The sequence below is a fragment of the Theropithecus gelada genome, chromosome 7b, assembly GCF_003255815.1.
Source record: "Theropithecus gelada isolate Dixy chromosome 7b, Tgel_1.0, whole genome shotgun sequence".
In the NCBI taxonomy this organism is placed as follows: Eukaryota; Metazoa; Chordata; class Mammalia; order Primates; family Cercopithecidae; genus Theropithecus; species Theropithecus gelada.
Window position 1 is genome coordinate 81,182,665 of NC_037675.1, and position 23,152 is coordinate 81,205,816.

At 37.6% G+C, this 23,152-nt stretch overlaps 1 protein-coding gene across 25 annotated transcripts in view; it reads left to right on the forward strand.

The window, feature by feature from the left end:
- The window catches only part of NRXN3 (neurexin 3), a 1,630,631-nt gene that overhangs the window by 1,566,713 nt on the left and 40,766 nt on the right, over positions 1-23,152 (forward strand). For 13 of the 25 annotated variants that reach the window (XM_025391720.1, XM_025391730.1, XM_025391726.1 and 10 more), the window contains one exon: positions 3,878-3,965. In XM_025391720.1, coding sequence (XP_025247505.1) covers positions 3,878-3,965 — 88 coding nt within the window. The remainder of the gene's footprint in view (positions 1-3,877; positions 3,966-23,152) is intronic. The other 12 variants (XM_025391722.1, XM_025391728.1, XM_025391723.1 and 9 more) reach the window with 1 other exon arrangement.

The following is a 23,152-nucleotide window of genomic DNA, read 5'->3' on the forward strand; positions in this document are numbered from 1 at the left end:
TTTCAGTTGGCTGTACCTCTAAGTGGTAATGGTGAGGTCTGAGGGACAGAAAGGAAGGAACTGAATTCATATAAGACCCACACAGATTGTCTAGATTCACAGCCACTGAAAACAGATCACCTTTGAATGATTGTTTAAGCTCTTTATGAGTACATTTTTTCCTTATCACGCCTCATGGCAGGTGTAACTAGAAATAGTATGTGTACCATAAAATGGAAGTAATGAGTTGTTAGCAACAAAGAACACTTCTAATGCGGGGTAAATCGTAACAAATAGAGCACATAGGCAGATACCAAATTTATTTAAATTAGGAGTGACTATCAGGCTTGGAATTACTTTGATTAAGAAGCTGATGTTGATTAACTGATTTAGTTACTTAGTGAAGAAACTAAGTGAAGTGTGTATACACACACACACACACACACACATATCTCAGGTCACCTTCTGAATCTAAGTGGAGGAGTTGGGATTCACAGTTGTGCTATGTCTAGCTAGGCCCATTCTTACGACATACTGCTGGATCATTTCCCCTTTAAACTCCTTTGAGTCTGGGCACCATTGCTAGGAGCTACTGGTAAAATGTGGTTCTGTTGCCTAGGAAGAACACTGTATTCATATGTACTCATATCAAAGATCAGCAGAAAACAAATCTTTGGGCAAAGTGGAGCATAGAGAGGGTTAAAGGTGGGAAAAGGGGGTCAGAAAATGAAAGATGATGTGTGGGGTCTGCAGTGGGGATTAGAGGCCCATTCTTGGGATGGAATTGGAGGTGGAGAAGGGGTGGGAGAGTGGGGCTGGGTATGGTGTCAGCTAATCCACAGGGGAGGGAAACTTAATAGTATGAGAGGAAACCAAGGAAGCTGAGAGGAAGGCAGTAAGAATCTTTTCAACCTCAGAGTCTACTCCTTTTTTTGAAGAAAAAAAAAATTACATTTTTTCTTTTGGCCCATGCAAATGAAGATGTCTCCTTTGAGTTAAAGATTCAACTAATATTATGTTAATGTATGTTTTGGTTTCTACTGAAGTTATGCATTGTTTTTATACATTTGTTCAATGGCCTTTAAACTTTATTGCCAGGCTTTCAGTTCTTGAAAGGAGCTCATTAGATTTTCATTAAGTCACCAGCTTTCACTCAGTACTAGGGACCAAAGCCCTACTGGGCCATTCTGCAAGGCCCTTACAGTTAAATCATTAACGATTTCCAGTTGAACACGCTTTAGCAGTGTCTTCTCAACCTCTCTATTACCACCACCCTAAGGAGTTTTTTTCAAATAAGTTTTCCCCAATTGCCCTTTTCCAAAAAAGTTTCAATTCCAAAGATATACTATATATTCATTTATGTAACTGTGGCATTTTGGAGGGTCACAAACCATTTTAATATTTAAGATTCTCCCCCAGCCCAAACCAACCTTTCCTGCCTTTGGTGGGAGACATTGCCCCTATGAAGAACGCATACTTAAAAACTGCTAAACAATGATTTTGGTCCTTCCAAAATAGTGTTTTGCTCTTATAATTGCCTTATTTATTTGAACAGCTAACGCTTTTCCCACTTACCATGTCCTTTCCCTAAGTAACTAGAAGTGGAGCTATTATAGGGCCGCCTCTCAGCAGGAAACACCAAGGGAATATGCTTACCATGTCTCTAACACAAATAACAGTCCCCCAGGATGTAACTGCCAGTTTCAGTTGCTGGAACTGAAATGAACAATTCAGTAGTGTGTTGTTTTTTTTTAAGTATGTTTAAAAATTCTTTTTTCGGTGTGGGGAGGAAGAGCATCAGAATAAACAGCTAATGCACGTGGGGCTTAATACCTAGGTGATGGGTTAATAGATGCAGCAAACCACCATCGTACCCATTTACACCTATGTAACAAACCTGCACGTTCTGCACATGTATCCTACAACTTAAATAAGATTTTTTAAAAAACTTCATTTTTTCTGCTAACCTTAAGGAGCAAGGTTTGAACTATCCCCCTTTCAGATGTAGAATAAACATCAGTATTGTTGTGTAGGACACTTCTCTGCCATTGTTCATTAAATCAATGAATTATCTAATGTGGGTTTTCCAATTCTTTGCTGTGTACAGTTGTTCTGTACCTAGGATGTCTATTTAAAAAAAGGATGTTTTCTGGAAATCCTGAGTAGAAAGGCTGCCATATGTATTCATTTATTAGGGCTGCCATTACAAAATATCCCAGACCAGGTGGCTTAAACAATAGAAATTTATTTCCTCGAAATTCTGGAGCCTAGAAGCCTGAAATAAAGGTGTCAGCAGAATTAGTGTCTTCTCAGAACTCTCTCCTTGGCTTGTAGATGACTATCGTCTAGTGTCTTTATATGGCCTTCCTCCCACTGTGTATGTCTGTGCCCTAATCCCCTCTTTTTAGAGGGACAAAAGTCATATTGGATTAGGGCTCATCCTAAGGCTTCATTTTAACTTCATTACCTCTTTAAGTCTTTATATCCAAATATAGTCACATTCTGAGGGAGTAGGACTTCAACATATGAATTTTGAGGGGACATAATTCTGTCCATAATGTAAGACCAGGTATAAAGAAGCCTATTGCAAGCCACAAACACAGAATTTGACTAAGATGTATTTATTGGAATTCCCACTTTGTGTTTTTTACTAGCTGTATGTCTTTCAGCAACTCACTTAACCTGTCTAACTGCAATTCTAATTGAGCATATGATAGTCATCCCTGTCCCAAAAGATGGTTGTGAGAATTGTGTCTAATTAATAACTATAACTAAAATGTATATATATATATATGTATGTATGTGTATGTATGTCTAGGACAGCATCTAGCTTGTAGTAATTGCTCAATGGAAGGGAAATGGTTTATTACCTCTTCCTCTTGAATTTGGACCCAGACTTTAGTACATTTGGGAACTGGAAGATCGACAAGTCAGTAAATATTAGTAACATCAAGAAGGGGAAATAAATGAGCATTATTGAACTATAATATATTGAGTCCTCTTAAGCATATCATAGACCAAATGTTTGTTTTTTGCATGAGATCTGCGTAGATTCATTCGTTCAATATTTATTGTGCATGCAATATGTACCAAATGCAGAAAGCAGTCATCTCACCTACTGTATGGAGGGCTCTTCTCATAGCTGATACTCGGTCTCCTCTATTTCTTGTAATAGATTCCCTGGGATTGGGGAGTTTCTGCAAGACTCAGAATTTAAAAGGTGCTTCAAGTTGAACTACTATTATTGCAGTCAAAACTGTTTTTGCTCTCTTCAGGAACAGCCTTACCTGTGTTCAGGGACTTTTGTGTGGTATCATGCTACTGGTCCACATTACTAACTCGACTATTGCAGCAATTACATGAATGATAAAAGCCACTATGCTGTTCCTGAAGAGAATGCATTCCACAGCATTCATTAATTATCCCAGCCTGTAGATGCACAACTACCCCTGCATACACTTGAGACCACACACCATAAGGATTGAAACTCTCTCAAAGTCACAGTGACTTTGTGTTGCTTTGTACTCTTACATTGTCCATCCTTTACAACAGCCCTTCTCCTGTCCTTCTGATTCTCAGAACTCAAAATCAGAATGAAGTAAGGCTGCGCAATGTCGTTTATGGGGATGGGTTAGGCTTAAGTCTCCTGGAACCACCTTGGGTCACCCAGCTCTACGGAAGACACCCCTAGATGGTCTAGACCCAAAGTCATTCTCAGCCACACAGTAGTTAAGAATTCTCCATCCTACAGTATGCCCTTCTTTAGAATAATAATCATAATGATGGGAGATGGGACACAGTGATAAATCTTTGATGTCTTTGTTCATTAGTTTCCTTATCTATCTCTCTCTCTTCTCTCTCTTCCCCTACCCCACTATTTTCTCTTTGACATAAACAGCCAACATCAGATGATCTTGTTTCATCTGCTGAATGTTCAAGTGATGATGAAGACTTCGTTGAATGTGAGCCGAGTACAGGTAGGTCAGGTCAGTCTTGTTTTGCTTGCTTTCTTTTTTCTTTTGCAAAAAACAATACATACATATATGTGATTATACATGTTTTTTTATATATAGATTATAGTGTGTTAATGTGTGTATATTTTTATATCTATATATGTATAAGTATACATATATAAATACTATATCAATGAAAGCATCAAATCCCATGGAAGGAGCAATAAGATCCTACAAAAATTTTGAGTCAGTCTCTTGATCGCTAAGAAAAAAGTCATGGTATATGACTTAACATTGGGCAAGCAGATGCCTAGATTTACCACTGCAGGAGCAAATGTGTATCAGCCAGTGGCAGCTATGAAATTCACAGAGGGTGGGAACATGAGGAAATGTATGTTGGAATGACATCAAGAAAGGACGAACCCATGGAGGAGCTTAAAGATTGGTAAGTGGAGCCATAAAGATTGGTAAATGTCACTTAAAACTCACGAATTGTTCTGAGCTAAGAGAACCAAAAATATATGTATATATATATATATTTTTTCCATGGGATTTCAACAGCAGTTAACATGGTATTATCTTTATACTAATTTTGTTAACTGTGTGTCTAGAGAACTTGTGCAACAATATAGTAAACACAAAATTAGTACTGTACCATGCCATGTCAACAGCTGTGATGCTTCAAAATGTATCTACTGTGCTGAAGTTGAGAAGACTTTAGCAATCAGAAGCTTCAATGTGTTCCCCATTTGGACCCAGATACATTTTGATGTTTTATGGTCTCTCTTTATAGTGAGCTATATATGAGATAATGTCCAGCAGGCAATTGCAGTCCCTGATTATTTCCTATCAACTTTTCCCAGTTGTCTGTTTTGAGACTTACTATAAGTTAAACATTTATATGTATATAATAGAGAACAGATATCATCGAATTTCTGTGTATGTTTAATAGAATTAACAGCTGGAGTTGGGCCAGGATCTTATTTCTGCAAAGACTAGAATAAATAGAATTTTCTTATTTTTTGCATTGCTTTCAGATTTTTTTCCTTTTAAGAAAAGGAAAGCCATTAAAAATTCTCTTTTGCTAATTCTAGAAAATTTAAGCTTCATGAAAAAAATAATCTAATAAAAATAAAAATCTTCCATTTCTGACCCCTAAATGATTTACAAGATTTCAAATCTGTTGAAGTCTGACTGCTTTGGTTTCTTGCAAGTGGCATTGGATCCAGGAAGTTCTGTGGGTTCACACCCTTAGTATGACACAGGGACATATCATTAATATGATGGGGCTTCCATTCTGGAGTGTAATCTGTTCCACTGGGAGCTCAGCTGTGTGGAGGGAAAGTAAAATGTGATCTGGTCGGTTTTTTTTCAGATTTTTAAGTAATAATAATCTGTATGTGCTATGTGAGCACATAGCCATACATGCAACATGTACCCTAAAAGGGCAGATATATCCCAACTATACCAGAACTCGGGTGCCATGTTTTCATTAATTTATTCATCCATTCAATAAATATTTATGAGCACTCAGGCAGGATACAATATATCTCTAGATTTGAGTCCTTCCTCTGTTTTTTTTTTTTTTTTTTTTTTTTAGAAATTAGCTGTCAGAGAGTAGAATAGTTTTGCTATCTAACTCCTAGCGTAATTCAATTCAACAGCTATTTTTGAGGGTCAACTGTATATGTTAAGCATGTGCTAGATATTAAGGGTTCATATCTTAATAGGTCACAATCCTCAAGATGTACATTAAATTAGCTTGTTTTGTGGCAAACACTTTAAGAAATCTAGGCTTTATTTATCTCTTTTTTTTTTTTTTTTTTTTTTTTTTTTTTGAGACGGAGTCTCTCTCTGTGGCCCGGGCTGGAGTGCAGTGGCCGGATCTCAGCTCACTGCAAGCTCCGCCTCCCGGGTTCCCGCCATTCTCCTGCCTCAGCCTCCCGAGTAGCTGGGACTACAGGCGCCCGCCACCTCGCCCGGCTAATTTTTTTTTATTTTTTAGTAGAGACGGGGTTTCACCGTGTTAGCCAGGATGGTCTCGATCTCCTGACCTCGTGATCCGCCCGTCTCGGCCTCCCAAAGTGCTGGGATTACAGGCTTGAGCCACCGCGCCCGGCCTTTTTTTTTTTTTTTTGAGATAAGGTCGCCTAGGCTGGAGTGCAGTGGCGTGTTTATAGCTCGCTGCAGCCTCAAACTCCCGGGCTCAAATGGTCCTCCTGCCTGAGCTTCCCAAGTAGCTAGGACTACATGCACCACTATACCAGCTAATTTGTTTTATTTTCTGTACAAATGGGATTCTCATCATGTTGCTCAGGCTGGTCTTGAGCTCCAGGCCTCAAGAAACCCTCTCGCTTTGACCTCCCAAGTGGTTTTCTTCCTTTCTTAGCAGTGATATGTTTATATGCAGCAATGTTTATCAAATCTGTAGGTTTTAAGGCTTGTCAAAATTGAGACTTGGTGATTCTGAAATACTATCACCATCTTTCCTCAACTACTCACCCTGCCTCAGAAAATCATCTCCATAGCAACCTCCATAATAAGGCAGTGGGCTTTTCCAGATCTCAGCTTCAGCTCCTCCAGCCTATAGCTGCCCCACTTATAGGTATATATCGCTATTTGTTATGAGACTTGAACAGCCTAAACCTGAATGGCCCCAAACTAAATCCATTGGTTTTCTAGAGGCCACACAGGTATTTTCTCTGATTCAAAAGCAGAGGACAGAAATTCAACACCAACATTTCTTGAATAACATGGGGTGGGTGGGGAGATCCAGTTTTTAAAACAATCTGTTATGTTCTGTAAGGGAACATGAGAGGAGATAAAGTGAGTGACAGAACCCCTACCCTGAAAGAGCGAACATGTAGCTCTAGGAGACTGATATTGATTTCCTCCCCCTGTGATTATTCAACTCATCACATTTAGAATGAGCATTGCATTTTTCTAATTTTATTTGCTCCATAAAGTGTTCCTGGTGAGTGATTGGGATATACAGGGAAATACATCAGAGGTATATTTAATATAAGAAGTAGGTAGATATTTCTAGTAATGCAGAGAGAGAAGAGGTTTGCCCAGAGGACCTGATTTCCACTAATGGGGATCACCTTCTTGGAGCTATCAAGCCCTCTTTTTCATCACATAAGAAATATCTCCTCAGGAGTTCAAGACCAGCCTGGCCAAGATGGTGAAACCCTGTCTCTACTAAAAATACAAAAAAATTAGCCAGGCGTGGTGGCGAATGCCTGTAATCCCAGCTACTCGGGAGGCTGAGGTAGAGAATTGCTTGAACCCGGGAGGCAAAGGTTGCAGGGAACCAAGATCACGCCACTGCACTCCAGCCTGGGCAACAGAGCAAGACTCCATCTCAAAAAAAAAAAAAAACTCCTCAGGCTTCACATTTTCCAAAAACAATACAGATTAAAATCAGAAACCAGTTTCTTGGGCAAGATTTGCACTGCCTAAACGGAAGGGACCTACTTCCCATGCAGCAACAGATAATGGTGATATTTACATATCTTTGACATAAATTGCCAATCTTGCAATTCTATATTACCCTAAATACACTAAATTTGGCTAACTTCCTTGGCCTTGTTCTATCATACTTATCACTTTATCTTCTTTCACTTTGCTATCAAGTTTATTATTTTCTAGCTGTCTCCGTTTATGAGGCATTTAACTTCTACAGGTTATTTCCTGATTAATTTACATCCATTTGAAGCTCTCACTTTTCATAAATTTGAGTAGTTTAGATATGCTATAATTCAATTTTTATTTTCATGTGAGCATCACATTTTAAATGAAATAATTTATTTTTTCTTCAAATCAAATTGGATTTTTTTTTTTTTTTTTTTTTTTTTTTGGAGACGGAGTCTCGCTCTGTCACCCAGGCTGGAGTGCAGTGGCCGGATCTCTGCTCACTGCAAGCTCCGCCTCCCGGGTTTACGCCATTCTCCTGGCTCAGCCTCCCGAGTAGCTGGGACTACAGGCGCTCGCCACCTCGCCCGGCTAGTTTTTTGTACTTTTTAGTAGAGACGGGGTTTCACCGTGTTAGCCAGGATGGTCTCGATCTCCTGACCTTGTGATCCGCCCGTCTCGGCCTCCCAAAGTGCTAGGATTACAGGCTTGAGCCACCGCGCCCGGCCTCAAATTGGATTTTTAAACTGCTGGTTTTGAGTTAGGTGTAAGCAATCTCCTTTCACTCTCAGAACTTACTTTTGTGCTTAGGGGTCACCAAGGTTTGATATAGCTTAATCTTATTGTATTTACGAACAACATAAATATTTTTGGAGTTTGGTCAATAGGAGTCTAGAAATCTTGCAAATCCGATGGAAGTCAAATTTTCATGGTATATTTTTGCTGGTAAATATGTAGATTAAAAAAAAAAAATCCCAACTCATGAGAGCAAGGCATAAAGTAACAGCTCAATTAGGATTTGTCAACTAAATTACTTTGAAACAGAACTTTATATCTCTAACTTCATTTCCCCATTAACAGCTCAAATTAAACCTGTTGAATCATTTAAAATTTATCATTTCATATAATAGGGCTGCCCTGACAAAATCTACATTTTTAACAAATTTATTTTAAAATTTTTGAGACTGGGTAACAAGACTGGCTAATTTTTGTATTTTTAGTAGACACGGGGTTTTGCCATGTTGGCCAGGCTGGTCTCAAACTCCTGGGCTCAAGCGATCCACCTACTTCAGTCTCCCAAAGTGCTGGGATTACAGGCATAAGTCACCGTGCCTGGTCAAAACCTACATTTTTTTAACAATAGTATTCTCTGTTTTTTCCTATCCCTACCTTTTTCCGGGAACTAGATTCTTTTATAAGTCACAGATACAATCACATTTTCTGAATATTTGCTTCAAGAACCCAGAATTGAACCTTTAAACAATAACGTTATAGTAAAACCATCTGCATCAAATGAAAATATTGAGAAGTGTATCTGAATGGCTATCTAAGGGTGAAGGTCTGGATTGTAATTCTTGATTTATGAATGTTAATTGTGTTCTTCACAAAACAAATCAGTATATATTTAATACTTTTATTTAATACAAAGAACAAAGATTTGTTCTTTGCATATAAACTGTTTCCTTTCCAACTGCACTTCTATTAATCTTAAATTGTGCAGTTATTTCATTGTCCTTTTTATCTCTTTGAATCCAACAAGAAAAACAGATGATCTGGAGAGCACTCAAATAACCCCTAGGAAAGGGATACCCTCATGAGATTATGGAAGCCAAATAGCAATTAAGATCATTAGTAAATTCACATTTGTAATATAAAATGTGAGAATGAATTCTGAAATTCAGAGAAAATAACACAATTCACTTTCCATTTCTTCTCTTTCCCTCACCCCTGCTGCTATCCCTAGAATTCCATCTTTGGAAATAGAATAATAGTGAAAACAAATGTATTCTTAGATTAGGTTTTGTATAATTAGAAATGATCAACTTCCTGGATTTTACATATTTATAGTTTCAAGATTCTAAAAGTCTTGGGGGCAGGAGGCTACAGAGCAGAGCAAAAAAAAAAAAAAAAAGTAATACTTTTATACTGATAAGTGGGCATGGCAATACTTAACCAAATTGACTCATCCAGTCATTATCCAGGGGTCCATTTTTCAGTTTGTCAATTAGCTAGTTTTTCTGCCTTTACTTTTCTTAAATGTCTTTTGATCAAATCTCAAGGGACAACACTTCCACCAGAGGGCAGACAGTAAAAGGAAGTGAAGATGAAACACATCCATCCATCAATAAGACTGTGCTAAACAGCTTTCATAATGGTTGGATTGAAGGAGATGTTTAAACTAATGGCAGTAATATGAGATCACAAAATAATTGCTATTCCCAGAGTGGTTCTCAGGTGTATTTTTACTCCTCAAATCTACAGTATTCATATTTGCATTTGGGTTTTACTGCTACTTAGCTCCTCTTTGTTAGTGCTACTATAATATACAACCCAAACTGAATGAAATTTAAATTTGGCATAACACCAAGAACATATCTAGCATTTTCCAGGTGGAACTGGATTCTTAATCTTTATCAGTCTGAGATGCCTCAGGAAGTATCATCTGAAAATCTGGCACTGAGTTACTAAAAGCTCACCAAATCATTTTAGTTTTTATTTGCTGGAACATGGTAGAAAATGCAGCTGAAATGTTAATAGATAATAATAATTTTCTAGTGACAGATAAAGAGAAATTTATACCAGAATTTATAGATAACAAGTAAATGTGCTGATCGTTGGCCTTAAATATGTTTGAAATCTTATTTATAGAAATACATTTTGTCATTAGTGTCTTTGTCAGGTTTGAAGTTAGCAACCTGAATGTTTTTATTACAAATAAGTCAACTTTATTTAACTATTCATTTTAGATTTGTCTATATGAAAACTCATTAGCAAATAGAATCATGTTAAAATTTAGTCAATGGCTATTCAGAATATAGTACAAAAATAACGTCCAAGTAAAATCCCATAGGAATGTTGGAGTATGACAGAACTATAAATTCAATGATCTGTAAATGCTATAAATTCTGGTAAAAGGCTCAGATCCACTTAAACACTTTGACCAAAGAGATAATGGAAATAATCTAAGACAAGCATTTTAGCTTTGGAAAGAGAACTGTATATCAATAGAAAATTACTTAATTTAATTCATTATTATTGGCTGTGGACATCAGTCATTTTAAAATTTGAGTTATAATACATGTCTAATGCTCGCAAAAGCAAATAGTTGTTCACATACTTAGGTCGAGGCTAAATCATATCCATTTTTCAACTGCCTTTATTGCTCTGTAAGTTAATAGAGTATGTTCATGGGAGTATAATGTTCCAGATTAATGATAATTTTTGTCTTTATTAACCCACTAAGTTATGTCACTTTCTTTTTTGTTTATTTTTGAGACGGAGCCTCGCGCTGTCACCAAGGCTGGAGTGCAGTGGCGCGATCTCGGTTCACTGCAAGCTCCGCCTCCTGGCTTTACGCCATTCTCCTGCCTCAGCCTCTGGAGTAGCCGGAACTACAGGTGCCCGCCACCGCGCCTGGCTAATTTTTTTGTATTTTTAGTAGAGACGGGGTTTCACCGTGTTAGGCAGGATGGTCTCTATCACCTGACCTCGTGATCCACCCGTCTCAACCTCCCAAAGTGCTGGGATTACAGGCGTGAGCCACCGCGCCCGGCCAGTTGTGTCTCTTTTTTATAACAACTCCATCCCAACCCAAGTTATTTTTTAAGTCATTGCAGCAGTTGTGTGCTTTTAAAATCCTTAATGGTGAACTGCTTTGAAAATTAGGGTAAGAATAGAAATATAAGAATAGGAAAGATCTACTAATTAGCTATTTGCATTTAGGCTGAGGAATAGTGTGCATATGTGACCCATAGATTGACTATTATGGATTTCATAACAAATACATTTAATAATAAAAAAATTAAAATGAAAAAAATTCTATCCAACTCCATTACCCAAGATATTTTGGTAGGTTGGAGAGCGAGGCAGGGGAATCCATAAAATCAATGTATGAGTGTATATACTTCCATCTGAAAGTGTGATAAATCCCTTCTATATGTAACACTTTTAAGTAACTATTACATATAGGCACTAGAATAGGTGGTGGAAACACAAAAATATTTTGCTTCAGAAATATTGCTTCCAGAAGTTCAGTTTATTAGGACAGACAGACATAATAAGACGAATAAAGGGAAAGAAAATGGAGGGAAGAAACAATGAGGACAATGAATGGAAACGCCCACGATACTATCAGCACCCTAAGGATGTTGGAGCACTCCAATTCAGTGAACAGCACACCTTATCAAGGATATGCATGGAAAAAAAGTCACACAAGATTATGCCAAGCAGTGACAGATTCAACTAACCCCAAGGAGCAGTATTTTAGTTTGGTGACACAGAATTTCTCATTTATTATGATTGAAGAATTAGTACAGCTCAGTAAAGTGAAAAAGCAATACTCTTTTGGGGGCTTCACATATACAGTATGGTCAAGGGCCACAACTTTTTTAGGTAATAGGGTAAAGGATGGACATGTTGAAGAGAGAATTTCAATCTGAACTCATGAGAACTTCCTGAATCCAAATGCCAATGCAAGTGGTAGATAAGGAGTGAGCTTAATGACGTCATTAAGCAAGTCCCCCAAAAATAAATAAAGAGGGATTGGGTTTTAAAAGAGAAGTTTTTATGGGATTTATTTTATTATTTTTATTCTACATTTTTCTTCCACAAGCCCCAAGTATATGTACTGTGTGTATATATATGATATGCACATATACAAATAATATAGTGCCTGTCATTCCATATATGTAGACACAGTATAAGTGATATTAGACTAATGTAATCAGAGATTAACAGCCCCTACCATCAGTCATGTGTTTACACAGAAATTCACGCCATCATTCTTAACCAGCATCAGCCGACATAGACATGCATGATACTGTTTTAACTTGGCAAACAAAGCATGTTGATTTTTCTTTAGGATTTCTTTATCATATTTATAATGGTGACTCCATAATTCAGTTATCCTTGGGAGGGGTGGAAAGAAAAAATTATACAGATATATCTATCCGTATATGCACATTCCTGTGTATATATATAAATAGATATATATCTTGTATATATTTGAAGAACATTTTGTTGTTTCACCTCATCTTGTGCCGCATGAATTTTTGGTGGTTCAATTTATTTTATTTTGATTCATATTTAGTATTTTGATCATTATGGCTATTTTTAACTCATTGCTATACTTTTATGAGTAATTATAATCATTATTTTCAAATACTGAGAGATATATAGATCTACAAATCAAACAAGGCAAAAAAATCTTTTCTTGCCATCCTAATCTCGAATTCCTCCCCTTTCAGCATATCCCTCCAGTATTTATCTCAAAACAAAACAAACCCCAATGAAATCCAAGAAAGTTGTGTACAAAAGAATGAATACTGTGTTTTCCTCTTCCTCCTTCTATGCATATTTTTCCTTTTAATTTCCTTTTCTTTTTATTTACCCCCATATCTGCATGGACCACTTGCCTTTACTTTCCCCTTTATGACAATGTAATTAATTGAAAAGATAAAAGAAGAGCCAGAAAAAAGTGAAAAGAAAAACACATAGAAATGACAGAGAAACACACCCCTCTCCACAAATTTCAGATGGCATAAAAAGAATTTTATTGCAGATATAGAATTATTTGTTGTATCTTTTATTTCTGTCTGGACAAGCCCAGGGTCATTGTGTGGCATGCCGTGACAGTTTTGTAGCTAATCAACTAACCATGGCCTCCATCACCAGTGCATGACACCATCTTGTGTTTCATCCAAGTGACACATCTAGGCTAACCCAGCAAGTCCAGTGTATGAGTTGTGGGGATTACATTCTTTTGTAGTTATAATTTCATGGGTCCTTGTTTTTATTATTATTTCCATTGGATCATGGCAGCCCTAAGAGCTGCTCTCGCAGCATCTCTGTATGGTTTCGTTCTTGTGTTTTCTTTTCTCGGCACAGCAGTCAAGCATGTGTCTCTTGTTAAGCATGTGTCTCTTGTTTGGCACATCTGTCTTGCCATCTTGTCTTGGAGTCCACTGTCATGGTGTTGTTCTGTGATTCTGTTCTCTGTTTGTAATATGTGGTTTGAAATCCTCTGCCTTTATTTCTCACTCTCCTATTGTCTCTACTTTTAACCTTACCCCTAGGGAACTTCACAAAGAAGCAAAACAAACTTTCAGTCACATTGTAAGACTGATCACTGGTTTGCATCTGGAAGTCATAAGTTGTACTTTTTACCTGACTTAAGGAGGAAAAACTTACAGTGGGAAACTACTGATAATTATACTCAAACAGCAATCTGATCAACGACAATAAGAAACCCTTGTTGATTATTTTTGGTATGATTTCTCAATGGGCTTACTGTTAAAGGGACTTCATGTAAGAGCTAATTTCCAAAGAGTTTTTTTCACAAATTACCAGCCTTCTAGTCAGAAACTTTTCTTCAGGAACAGATCAACTGAAGACATTTTTCAGGAATTGCTAGTGAGGGAGCATCATTTCTGCTGTGTAGAACAGTGCCTGTTCCTGAATTGGTGAGAAACTTTATAGAAATCTGCAAATGTTTTATTATAAAATTCGTTTATGTTTAATGTATTAAAATATAAATGTGTTCAGCAAGGCATCTGAGGATGGCAAAAAAAAAAAATCTTTTTAACTCACTGGTTCCACCTCATGCATATTTTGAGGTAAGATTATCTTTTGATCTGTCTTAGTCAACTGATACACATTTTACTTTTTTATTTTTTAATTCATGGAAGCATTAGAGAGCCAACACTTCAACTTGGACCTAAATTCATTCTTTTCCCATTCCAGAAGAACACGACGTACGTAACAGCTTTAGTTCTGAGAACAGAATCTGAATTTGAGACAAAAGTAGAAGGAAGTGCCCAGTTAATTATCCAAATGTTAGACTCTACTTGTGATTATCCAGGCAATTTGATGCATTACTTGGAAGGATTTGATTAGTTGGATACGAATAGTATGAAAATGACACTTTGTAACAACTTTCCCTCTTTAAGGATTGAGCACAAGAATATCAAATGGGTATAAAGATGAGTAATAGGTACTATGTTAATAGATTAAAGATGATTAAATATGCCTAAAGATTTCAGATGAAAAACCTTTTTTTTTTTTTTTTTTTTTTTTTGAGACAGAGTCTCGCTCTGTTGCTCAGCCTGGAGTGCAGTGGCGCTATCTTGGCTCACTGCCAGCTCCGCCTCCCAGGTTCATGCCATTCTCCTGCCTCAGCCTCCTGAGTAGCTGGGACTACAGGTGCCCGCCACCACGCCTGGCTACTTTTTTATAGTTTTTTAGTAGAGACAGGGTTTCACCGTGTTAGCCAGGATGGTCTTGATCTCCTGACCTCATGATCTGCCCGCCTCGGCTTCCCAAAGTGCTGGGATTACAGGCGTGAGCCACTACGCCCAGTCGAAAAATCTGTATTTTTAATTTGAAAAAGAGAAAGCATATCAAGATCTGTGGTTTTCTGATGAGATCTTTCAGTCAGGCCAGGGTAGCTGTTGGTTTTTCTCAAGGGTAAGGGGGGAAAGGCCAAGAATGAGGAACAACTTTCTGATAAAAGGAGGAAGGGAAACACAAAAGGTGAAGAAAGAGGAGGAGGGAAAGGTAAAAGAAAGGAAGGAGGAAAGGAAGAGATATTGATTATGAGCCAGGTACAACTGCTTGCTGATAAATATTTTAAAACCAACCAGCACACACACACAGCCCTAATTTGCAGTTTTCCGGTTTCTGTATAGTGTAAAATATTACCACTTTGGCTGATTTCTAGCTACCAATATGATAGCCCTAAACTCAGAATTGGGAAGTGTGCTCACTCACACACAATTATGTGGCATATGTACACTACAGACATCGAGAACCTCAATAGACAATAGTAAAATTTAGTTAAATAATTAGGAAGTACAGAGTTTTAAGTTTTTAATTATCTCTGTTTTTAATATACTTGTAACTGTACATATATATATATAAACTTTTGAAAATGGCCATATTTTAATAACCAGCTTGCAAATTTGCTAGGAATTTTGCAATCAGTTGTCATAAACTGGCTCTAGCACACCACTAGCCCAGGTACTATACTGGGTATATGAAAACAGAGTATTTTATTTAAATTTCATTTTAAGTGATTGTGAGATAAAAACTCCCTTGGTCATCTTACAAGTGAGAAAATTGGGATTTTAAGTTTGCTTGTTCAGGTTCACATACCTGCACATAAATGGTAGAGGTAATATTTAAACCCAAATCTATTTGAAAATAGACATTTTCTTTCTATTACAGTGTGCCAGTCATTCTTCAACATTTCTCAGAGCACTAAGTTTTCGAATTTTGACACGCTCCTTTGTGGAGCTTAGCATGACTAGTGTTTCCTTATTGCCTCAAGGAGGTCCTTGGCTTTAGCTGTCATAGATAAAATGGAGTTTAAATGTATTATGATTGTGCCAATGGCAAAATGAAGACAGTGAAACAAAATTAGAACTCCTGATTACTCTGTTTGTAAAGGCCACAAAAGTTATGACCATGTCTTCATGAGAATGTCCACTTTGACTAATTTTGTTTCCTCCAAATATTCCTCTTTTACTAACATTGACAATGAACAGGATATTTCTTAGGTTTTCAAATTCTGTCTCTTGAGCTTTGGAAAGACTATCCCAGATACATTTCTGAGCACATAGAATCTATAACATATTTCCATTATGTAGTTAGCTTTTATAACTTTTAAACTCTAATGAGTTTTATTTAGTTACAGTATGTGATGCATGTTAATTGACCAACTGCACGGTGAAATATGTCAATGCCCTTTGCTTCCACATTTTCTAATAGAGTAAGTTAGTATATTAACATTTAAAACAGCATGAGAACCATAGTATTGCGGAAAGCAAGTGCAGCTTCTAAAAAGATCATTTTATGGTAAGATATTTAATTATTGCTTTGTAAAAGAGTTTGAGAGGTCTGGGAATTAAAAAGGAAAGTGTTGCAGCTTTTTAGTCCTTCTAATTCGACAAGATAGATAATTTAATTGGGGTTCTGATAGTGCAGTATTTTGCTTTAATTTGATGTGAAGTTTAGTTGGCCCCATAATTTTTTTTTTTTTTTTTTGGTCACTCTGTCACCCATGCTGGAATTTAGTGGCGTGATCTCACCTCACTACAACCGCTGCCTCCCGGATTCAAGCAACTCTCCTGCCTCAGCCTCCTGAGTATCTGGGATTACAGGCAGGCGCCACCACACCCAGCTGATTTTTGTATTTTTAGTAAGGACGGGGTTTTACCAGGTTAGCCAGGCTGGTCTTGAACTCCTGGCCTCAAGTGATCTGCCCACGTTGGCCTCCCGAAGTTCTGGGATTACAGGTGTGAGCCACCATTCCGGGCCTCCCTGTAGGAAACTTTCGGTGGCAGCATACCCAACATTGAATAACATCCTTTGAAGTGATTTCTAAACTTTCTCCTATAGGTTTGCCACTGCTACAGCTTTGTTTCATCATTCAGTGAATATGAGCACTTCCTTTAGTGAAATCTAATCTTAAGTACTTCACATTGTTAACTACTTTAATCCTCACAGCAATCATGTGAGAGTCTATTATCTCCATTTTAAAGATAAGTAAATGGAGGCACAGAGGAGATAAGCAAGTTTTCAAGGTCACACAGCAAGGAAGTAGAAGAAATGGGATCTGAACCCAAGCCAACTGCCCCTAGTGTCCACACCCATCACTATGCTATCCTGTCTCTTACATAGTGCTTATTTTCCATTAACCTAAATATATGAAATAGCTGCCAGCCTCCTTGATAATAAAAGAGTCTGTGTATTGAATGTATTACATGGTTGGGAAGTAGTTGATAAATGGGTTATTATGTATCAAAAAGGCTTTAAGAATCTTGGTTGATGGTGGTTATAAAATTATTCTATTATGATTTATTCAAATAATTGTGGTTAAAACAAGTTACCCTGATTCCCTGTAAGGAGGAATGACTCCAATATTGGAGAGAAATACCAACACTTACGTGAGGTGAGTCTCCCTTGATATCACCTATGTAATAATATGTGCACTTGGGGTTTCTAGCTCATTATTACTTATCAGTTCTGCTCCCACCATAGGCTCAGACAATAGCCACCTTTAACTGATGTTAGGATTCTAAGAATAGAGGCTCTTAGCAAGAGCTTGGGTTAAGATACTGTATTTTCTTTATTTCAGAAACAATTGCGTTCCTTGGAACACAGTGATTTAGGTGTTACAGCTAAAAGAAAGCCAAAAAAAAAGGGAACTTGTATTTCTTATCTTAGACCCTTTCTGACACCTACATGCTTTTGACATCTCTTAAAATTGTACCCATTTGTTTATCCTCCCTTTTCCCTCACTTCCTTGCATTATGCATCCAAAACTATTTTAAAAACCAAAACACACACACACACACACACACACACACACACACTTTTTTGGGTCTTTGAGTTTCCTATGCAAGAAAAGAATCTTAAAATTAGTTAGAAAGACCTAAAATTCACAATCAAAAAGGAAACATTTTAAAACTGTGTTTGCTTTTATTATAATCCTTATTCCAAGGCAAGTATGGCCTGTGCAAGCATCTGAGGATTCCATTACAAATAATATCACTCGCAACCCATCCTGAATCCAGATCATAAACTGGAAAATGTGTCTAGTTGAAAATGTTTACATACCCTCTGTCCTAGAGCAGTGCTTCCATCTTAGCTTTGAAGCACAGAGACCTCTTCTTACTAAAAGATCGTGAAAATTGGCAATACTGTATTGCCCAGTGTTAAAATTTGTCAGATTGATTACCCAGAGCAAAAGTTGGAAAACTTTCTTTATGTAAGGGCTGGGGTGTAAGTATTTCACACTTTGAGGGTGTTAGAGTCCCTGTCCTAACTACTCAATCAGCTCTTATGACACAATAGCAGCCATGGAAATAAACTAATGAGCAGGGCTCTGTTTTCATGAAACTTGATTTACAAAAGCAGAGATGGAGCTGGATTTGGCTCAGAGGTGATGGTTTACCCCAATCTAGAGAAGTTGATAGGTTAAAAATGTGTAGTCTTTTTTTTTTTTTTTTTTTAATAGATAAGACCTTCCTGCCCATTTTATAGTCGATCCCAACATTTGCTGAGTTCTCCACTAAGTACATGAGACCACATAGGATACAATAGGACATTAAAAGTTTTTTTTTTTTTTTTTTTTTTTTTGAGGCAGAGTCTTTTTCTGTCACCCTGGCTGGAGTGCAGTGGTGCAACCTTGGCTCACTACAACCTCCGCCTCCCAGGTTCAAGCAATTCTCCTGCCTCAGCCTCCTGAGTAGCTAGGACTAAAGGCGTGAGCCACCATGCCTGGCTAATTTTTGTATCTTTAGTAGAGACGGGGTTTCACCATGTTGGCCAGGCTGGTCTCGAACTCCTGACCTCGAGATTTGCCCCCACTTGGCCTCCCAAACTGCTGGGATTACAGGTGTGAGCCACCGCATCCAGCCCTAAAAGCTCATCTTTAAGGACATTTCCCACCTTTGTTTTAGATAAGCCACTATCTCAGACATGAAACACAGTAACAAACTAAACCAGGGTCATCTCCACCCAGCTTGTACACTACATCTTTGGTTAAGTGCTTAACATCTTGCCCTTCGCTTTGCCAATCTGTCTTCTGAGCTCCCCACCTCTGCTATGTGTGGGCTGCGTTCGCCCCCAATTTCAGACCTCTTTGGCAGTAGCTCCTTGATCTCCAGTCCACAAACTGTGTCATATCCCAGTAATTCTTCCCCAGACCTTGGCTGTGGGTTTTTGGGCTGACAAATGTCTAAACGACTTCACAACCTGCTGAGAGCCTCTTCTTTCCCTGTACTCTTTGATTTGTAGCTTTATAAGTTTCGTGAGGTAAGTGGGAAAAACATTCTTGGTGACACAGGCAGTGAATGAAGAGGACACAATGGAGGGGCACCATATCTAGGACTCCTGCCTGCATCGCGAGCAAAAGCATTTATTTATATCTTAACCCTCTGAATGTTGAAGGTAGCAGATTATACAGTATGGTACAGGAAGGAGCATCCTATGTCCTGAGGTGAATAACGTGTTCTACCACCTGGCAGCAGATTAGACCAGAGCAGGCTATGAAAATACAGGTTCATGGCCAGATTTAGTACTACTGCAAAAATGGCTTTTCCTTAAGAAGTTTTTAACTTTTATTTTGGGTTTAGGGGTACACATGAAGGTTTGTTACCTATGTAAACATGTGTCATGGAGTTTTGTCGTACGTGTCATTTGATCATCTAGGTATTAAGCCCAGTATCAAATAGTTACCTTTTCTGCTCCCTCCATTCTCTCACCCTCCCTGCTCAAGTAGACTCCATTGACTGTTGTTTCCTTGTGTTAAGTCATCATTTAGCTCCAACTTGTTGAGAACATGCAGTATAAGTTAATGCTTACTCTCTTTAACATCTTTCACATTAGAAATCTATGGAGAAGAAATATGAAAGACTCATATATAAACATGGGGTAAACCATGAAGCTAAATCTTAATGTATCCGAAACCCCAGAGGGAGCATGAGGTTAACTTTGGAGAGCCAGGTGCTTAGTGATAACATTATGAGCTTTCTACATTAGCAGGGCCCCCTGGTGTGGTTTTGTGTTTGGAGTTATAAGGTTCTGAACTAGAAAGCAAACAAAATGAAGAGATGATGCAAGGAGGCAAAAAATATGGAGGCGTTAGGAAAGGCTTTGGAGGCAGGAGGCACGGGGTCATCTTCTAAAATAACCTATTGCAATAAGTGTTTCAATAAGCTTTGGAGATCAAAGAGATTATGGAGAACAAGAGGAAAACAAGGATAAATTAGGCACTCCTGATGGCCTGACAAGGACTTTTTCTCCCTTTCTGCTTACAATAACCTCGCATTTTACCATGTGGCTAGTTGGTTTGTTTACTTGTTTGTTTACACTTACTCATTACTAGCTTTCCCTATAAAACAAGGGAAAACACTGTCCCCAGGGGCCTGCTGCATAACATGAATAGATGAAATAGACCAGACCTGATGCAGTCTGCAGTCATGGGAACTCTGAACTGAAGAGAACATGCCCTCATTTAAAGGCATCCAAATTAAATATTTTAAAAACACTAAAAGAGACCCCATGAAGGTCAAACAAGGCATAATGAGACACACAGTGTTTTTTATTTCTTAATTTCCTTTAAATATTGCCCTTTCATAAATTTGGAAGGATGTGCTCTCAGTAAAATTTCTGGTTGAATAAACTCTTGGTGACATTATCAAATTAAACAGCAATCCCTTCCAAATTCCCATAAGCTAAGACCTTTTTTTTTTTCCATGTCTTTTTTTCTCAGATAATCTCAGAGTTTATATAACCTCAAACTATAAGCTTGATGAATTTTAGAGTTCATTGTAATGCTTTTGGTTGAGGTGACAAAACTGATGCCTGCAAAGGTAAATTGATTTGAGCTAGTCTTTACTGGAGTTGTAATTAAATCCCAGGTTTCCTAACTTTAATCCATGCCATTTTACTGATATTGTATGTTAAGATTGTTTTTGATTGTATATCCAAAGATTTCTATTCTAAACTGAGATAGCATCCAACAGAGAATTCAGTAGTAGTATGAAATTTATTATCTTCGCTCTACTGGACATTGTTGCCACACAAGACAATATCATTGATCCACTTAGGGCTCAAATCTACAACTCTATTATGTTAGTCACAAAGGGAACTAAGAGATTACAGACAAGTTGTGAAGCAGTTAGTGGGGACTAGAAGTCTCTTGTGGCACAAACTCAAATATATGCTCTAGTGATGTATTCTCAGTAATGTTATCTGCCCACACAGAGGGCAGATTAAGCAACCTAGAGTACCGGTTCCCAAACTCGAATTTAAAACTAGTACCAGTCTATGCCAAAGCTTTCAGTGACCCATAGTGAAATGAGAAAAGCAAGGACAATATAGTGAGTCTGCACAAAGTCAAACTTACAGAACTGCCCTATATTCGGATACTGTATCATGTGTTTTTGGATGGCTAAAATCAATGTCTTTTACAAAAGCAGCATTCTGTTACTATGTATAGCATTCTTAATCAGCAAAATAAAGGTTGGCAATGTCCTTCCCTACAGTTTTTCTTTGAAGTTTTTTTCCTCAGGCTTTGAAAACAAATAAACATCCCCCCAAAAAAGAGTTTTAAAGTTCTCTGTATTGCCACACTAGACTGAGTAGATTTCGAAGACTGAAGGCCTTTTTACATGTAAAGTTTTATTGTGAACTAATAATGATGATGTTAAGACTCATCTATTTTATTGAGGTCCCAGGAAGTTACCAGTTTAAGCATCTGTCACTTAGATAACAAGCATTAAGATAATTTTTAATCTCAGTTTAAAAAAAAAAAAAAAAGATTAAATGTACAAAATAGATTTCCAAAACAAACAAACAAACAAACAACAACAACAAAAAACTACCCTAGGATAAATATTATTAGAAGGCCAAGATCAGTTTAGAAGTCTACTTAAAGAAACTTCTAAGGACTGTGTGGAAAGATAATTCATGCCTATAAAATTCTCTGGGCTAAATCTAGAATTTTTTCACTTTAAGCCTTATAACAAAGGAGAGAGAGCTATTTTGGAAAGCTGAATTAGCCTACATTTGAGCTAACATGATCCATCTTTGTGTCAAGAGAAGGTCAAATATTATAGTCCCCAGCCAAAATAAGGCATGTGATCTACATCAAAGGCAATTCCTGAACGTGTATCTACAGTTCTCATCCCCTCTCCTCTTTTTTGTCTCTTGGGTAATCTATACCAATAACCTCCCGATTCATGAAATTTATTATCTAAATATTGAAAACATTATACCAAATTTAGCCTAATAAAATTTCATGCCAAATTTACTGAGTATTTATTGGAAATCAGAGACTTCATGTCCTGAATCAGCTATAAGAATTATATTACCAATAACAGACTTAGTGTTTATCTCTAGGTGGTGACTGATACTTTGGTAATCATACTCCAAAACTTCTGTGTAGAAATTGGGCATGGTGGCACATGCCTGTAGTCTCAGCTACTTGGGAGGCTGACGTGGGAGGATTGCTTGAGCCTGGGACGTCAAGGGTGCAGTGAGCCATGATCACACCACTGTACTCCAGCCTGGGCAACAGAGCAAGACCCTGTCTTAAAAAATGAAACACAACAACAACAAAAATCTGTGCAGAGCATGTATTACATTTGTAATCCGAGAGAAGGGATACCTGTTATTTCTTAAAATATAGAAGACTATACTAGGAGACCAGCAAGAGAAATGTTGTTAATATTTAGATACAGAAGCTTTGCCAAACCAGTAAATTTTTTAAAAATAGTGAATCCTTTTTTCCTGGGTGAATTATGATGTATGGCCCTGCAAGGAAAGCTGCTGGAGGAATTCAAAGACGATGATGATGATGATGATCTGCAGGGCTCTATATAACTTAACACATTAGTTCCATAAGGTCAGTTCTGTTCATCAACTGACAAATTGTCCATGGATACACCAGGTGGTAATGCAGCAGCAGTGAGCACAAGCTATCCTGTAAATGACCCATTACCAGAAAGTTTAAAATGTGTGCTTGGAACCCAGGAACACAGATGGAACACGAAGTGGCTTTCGCCAGAGTCTTGGGAATA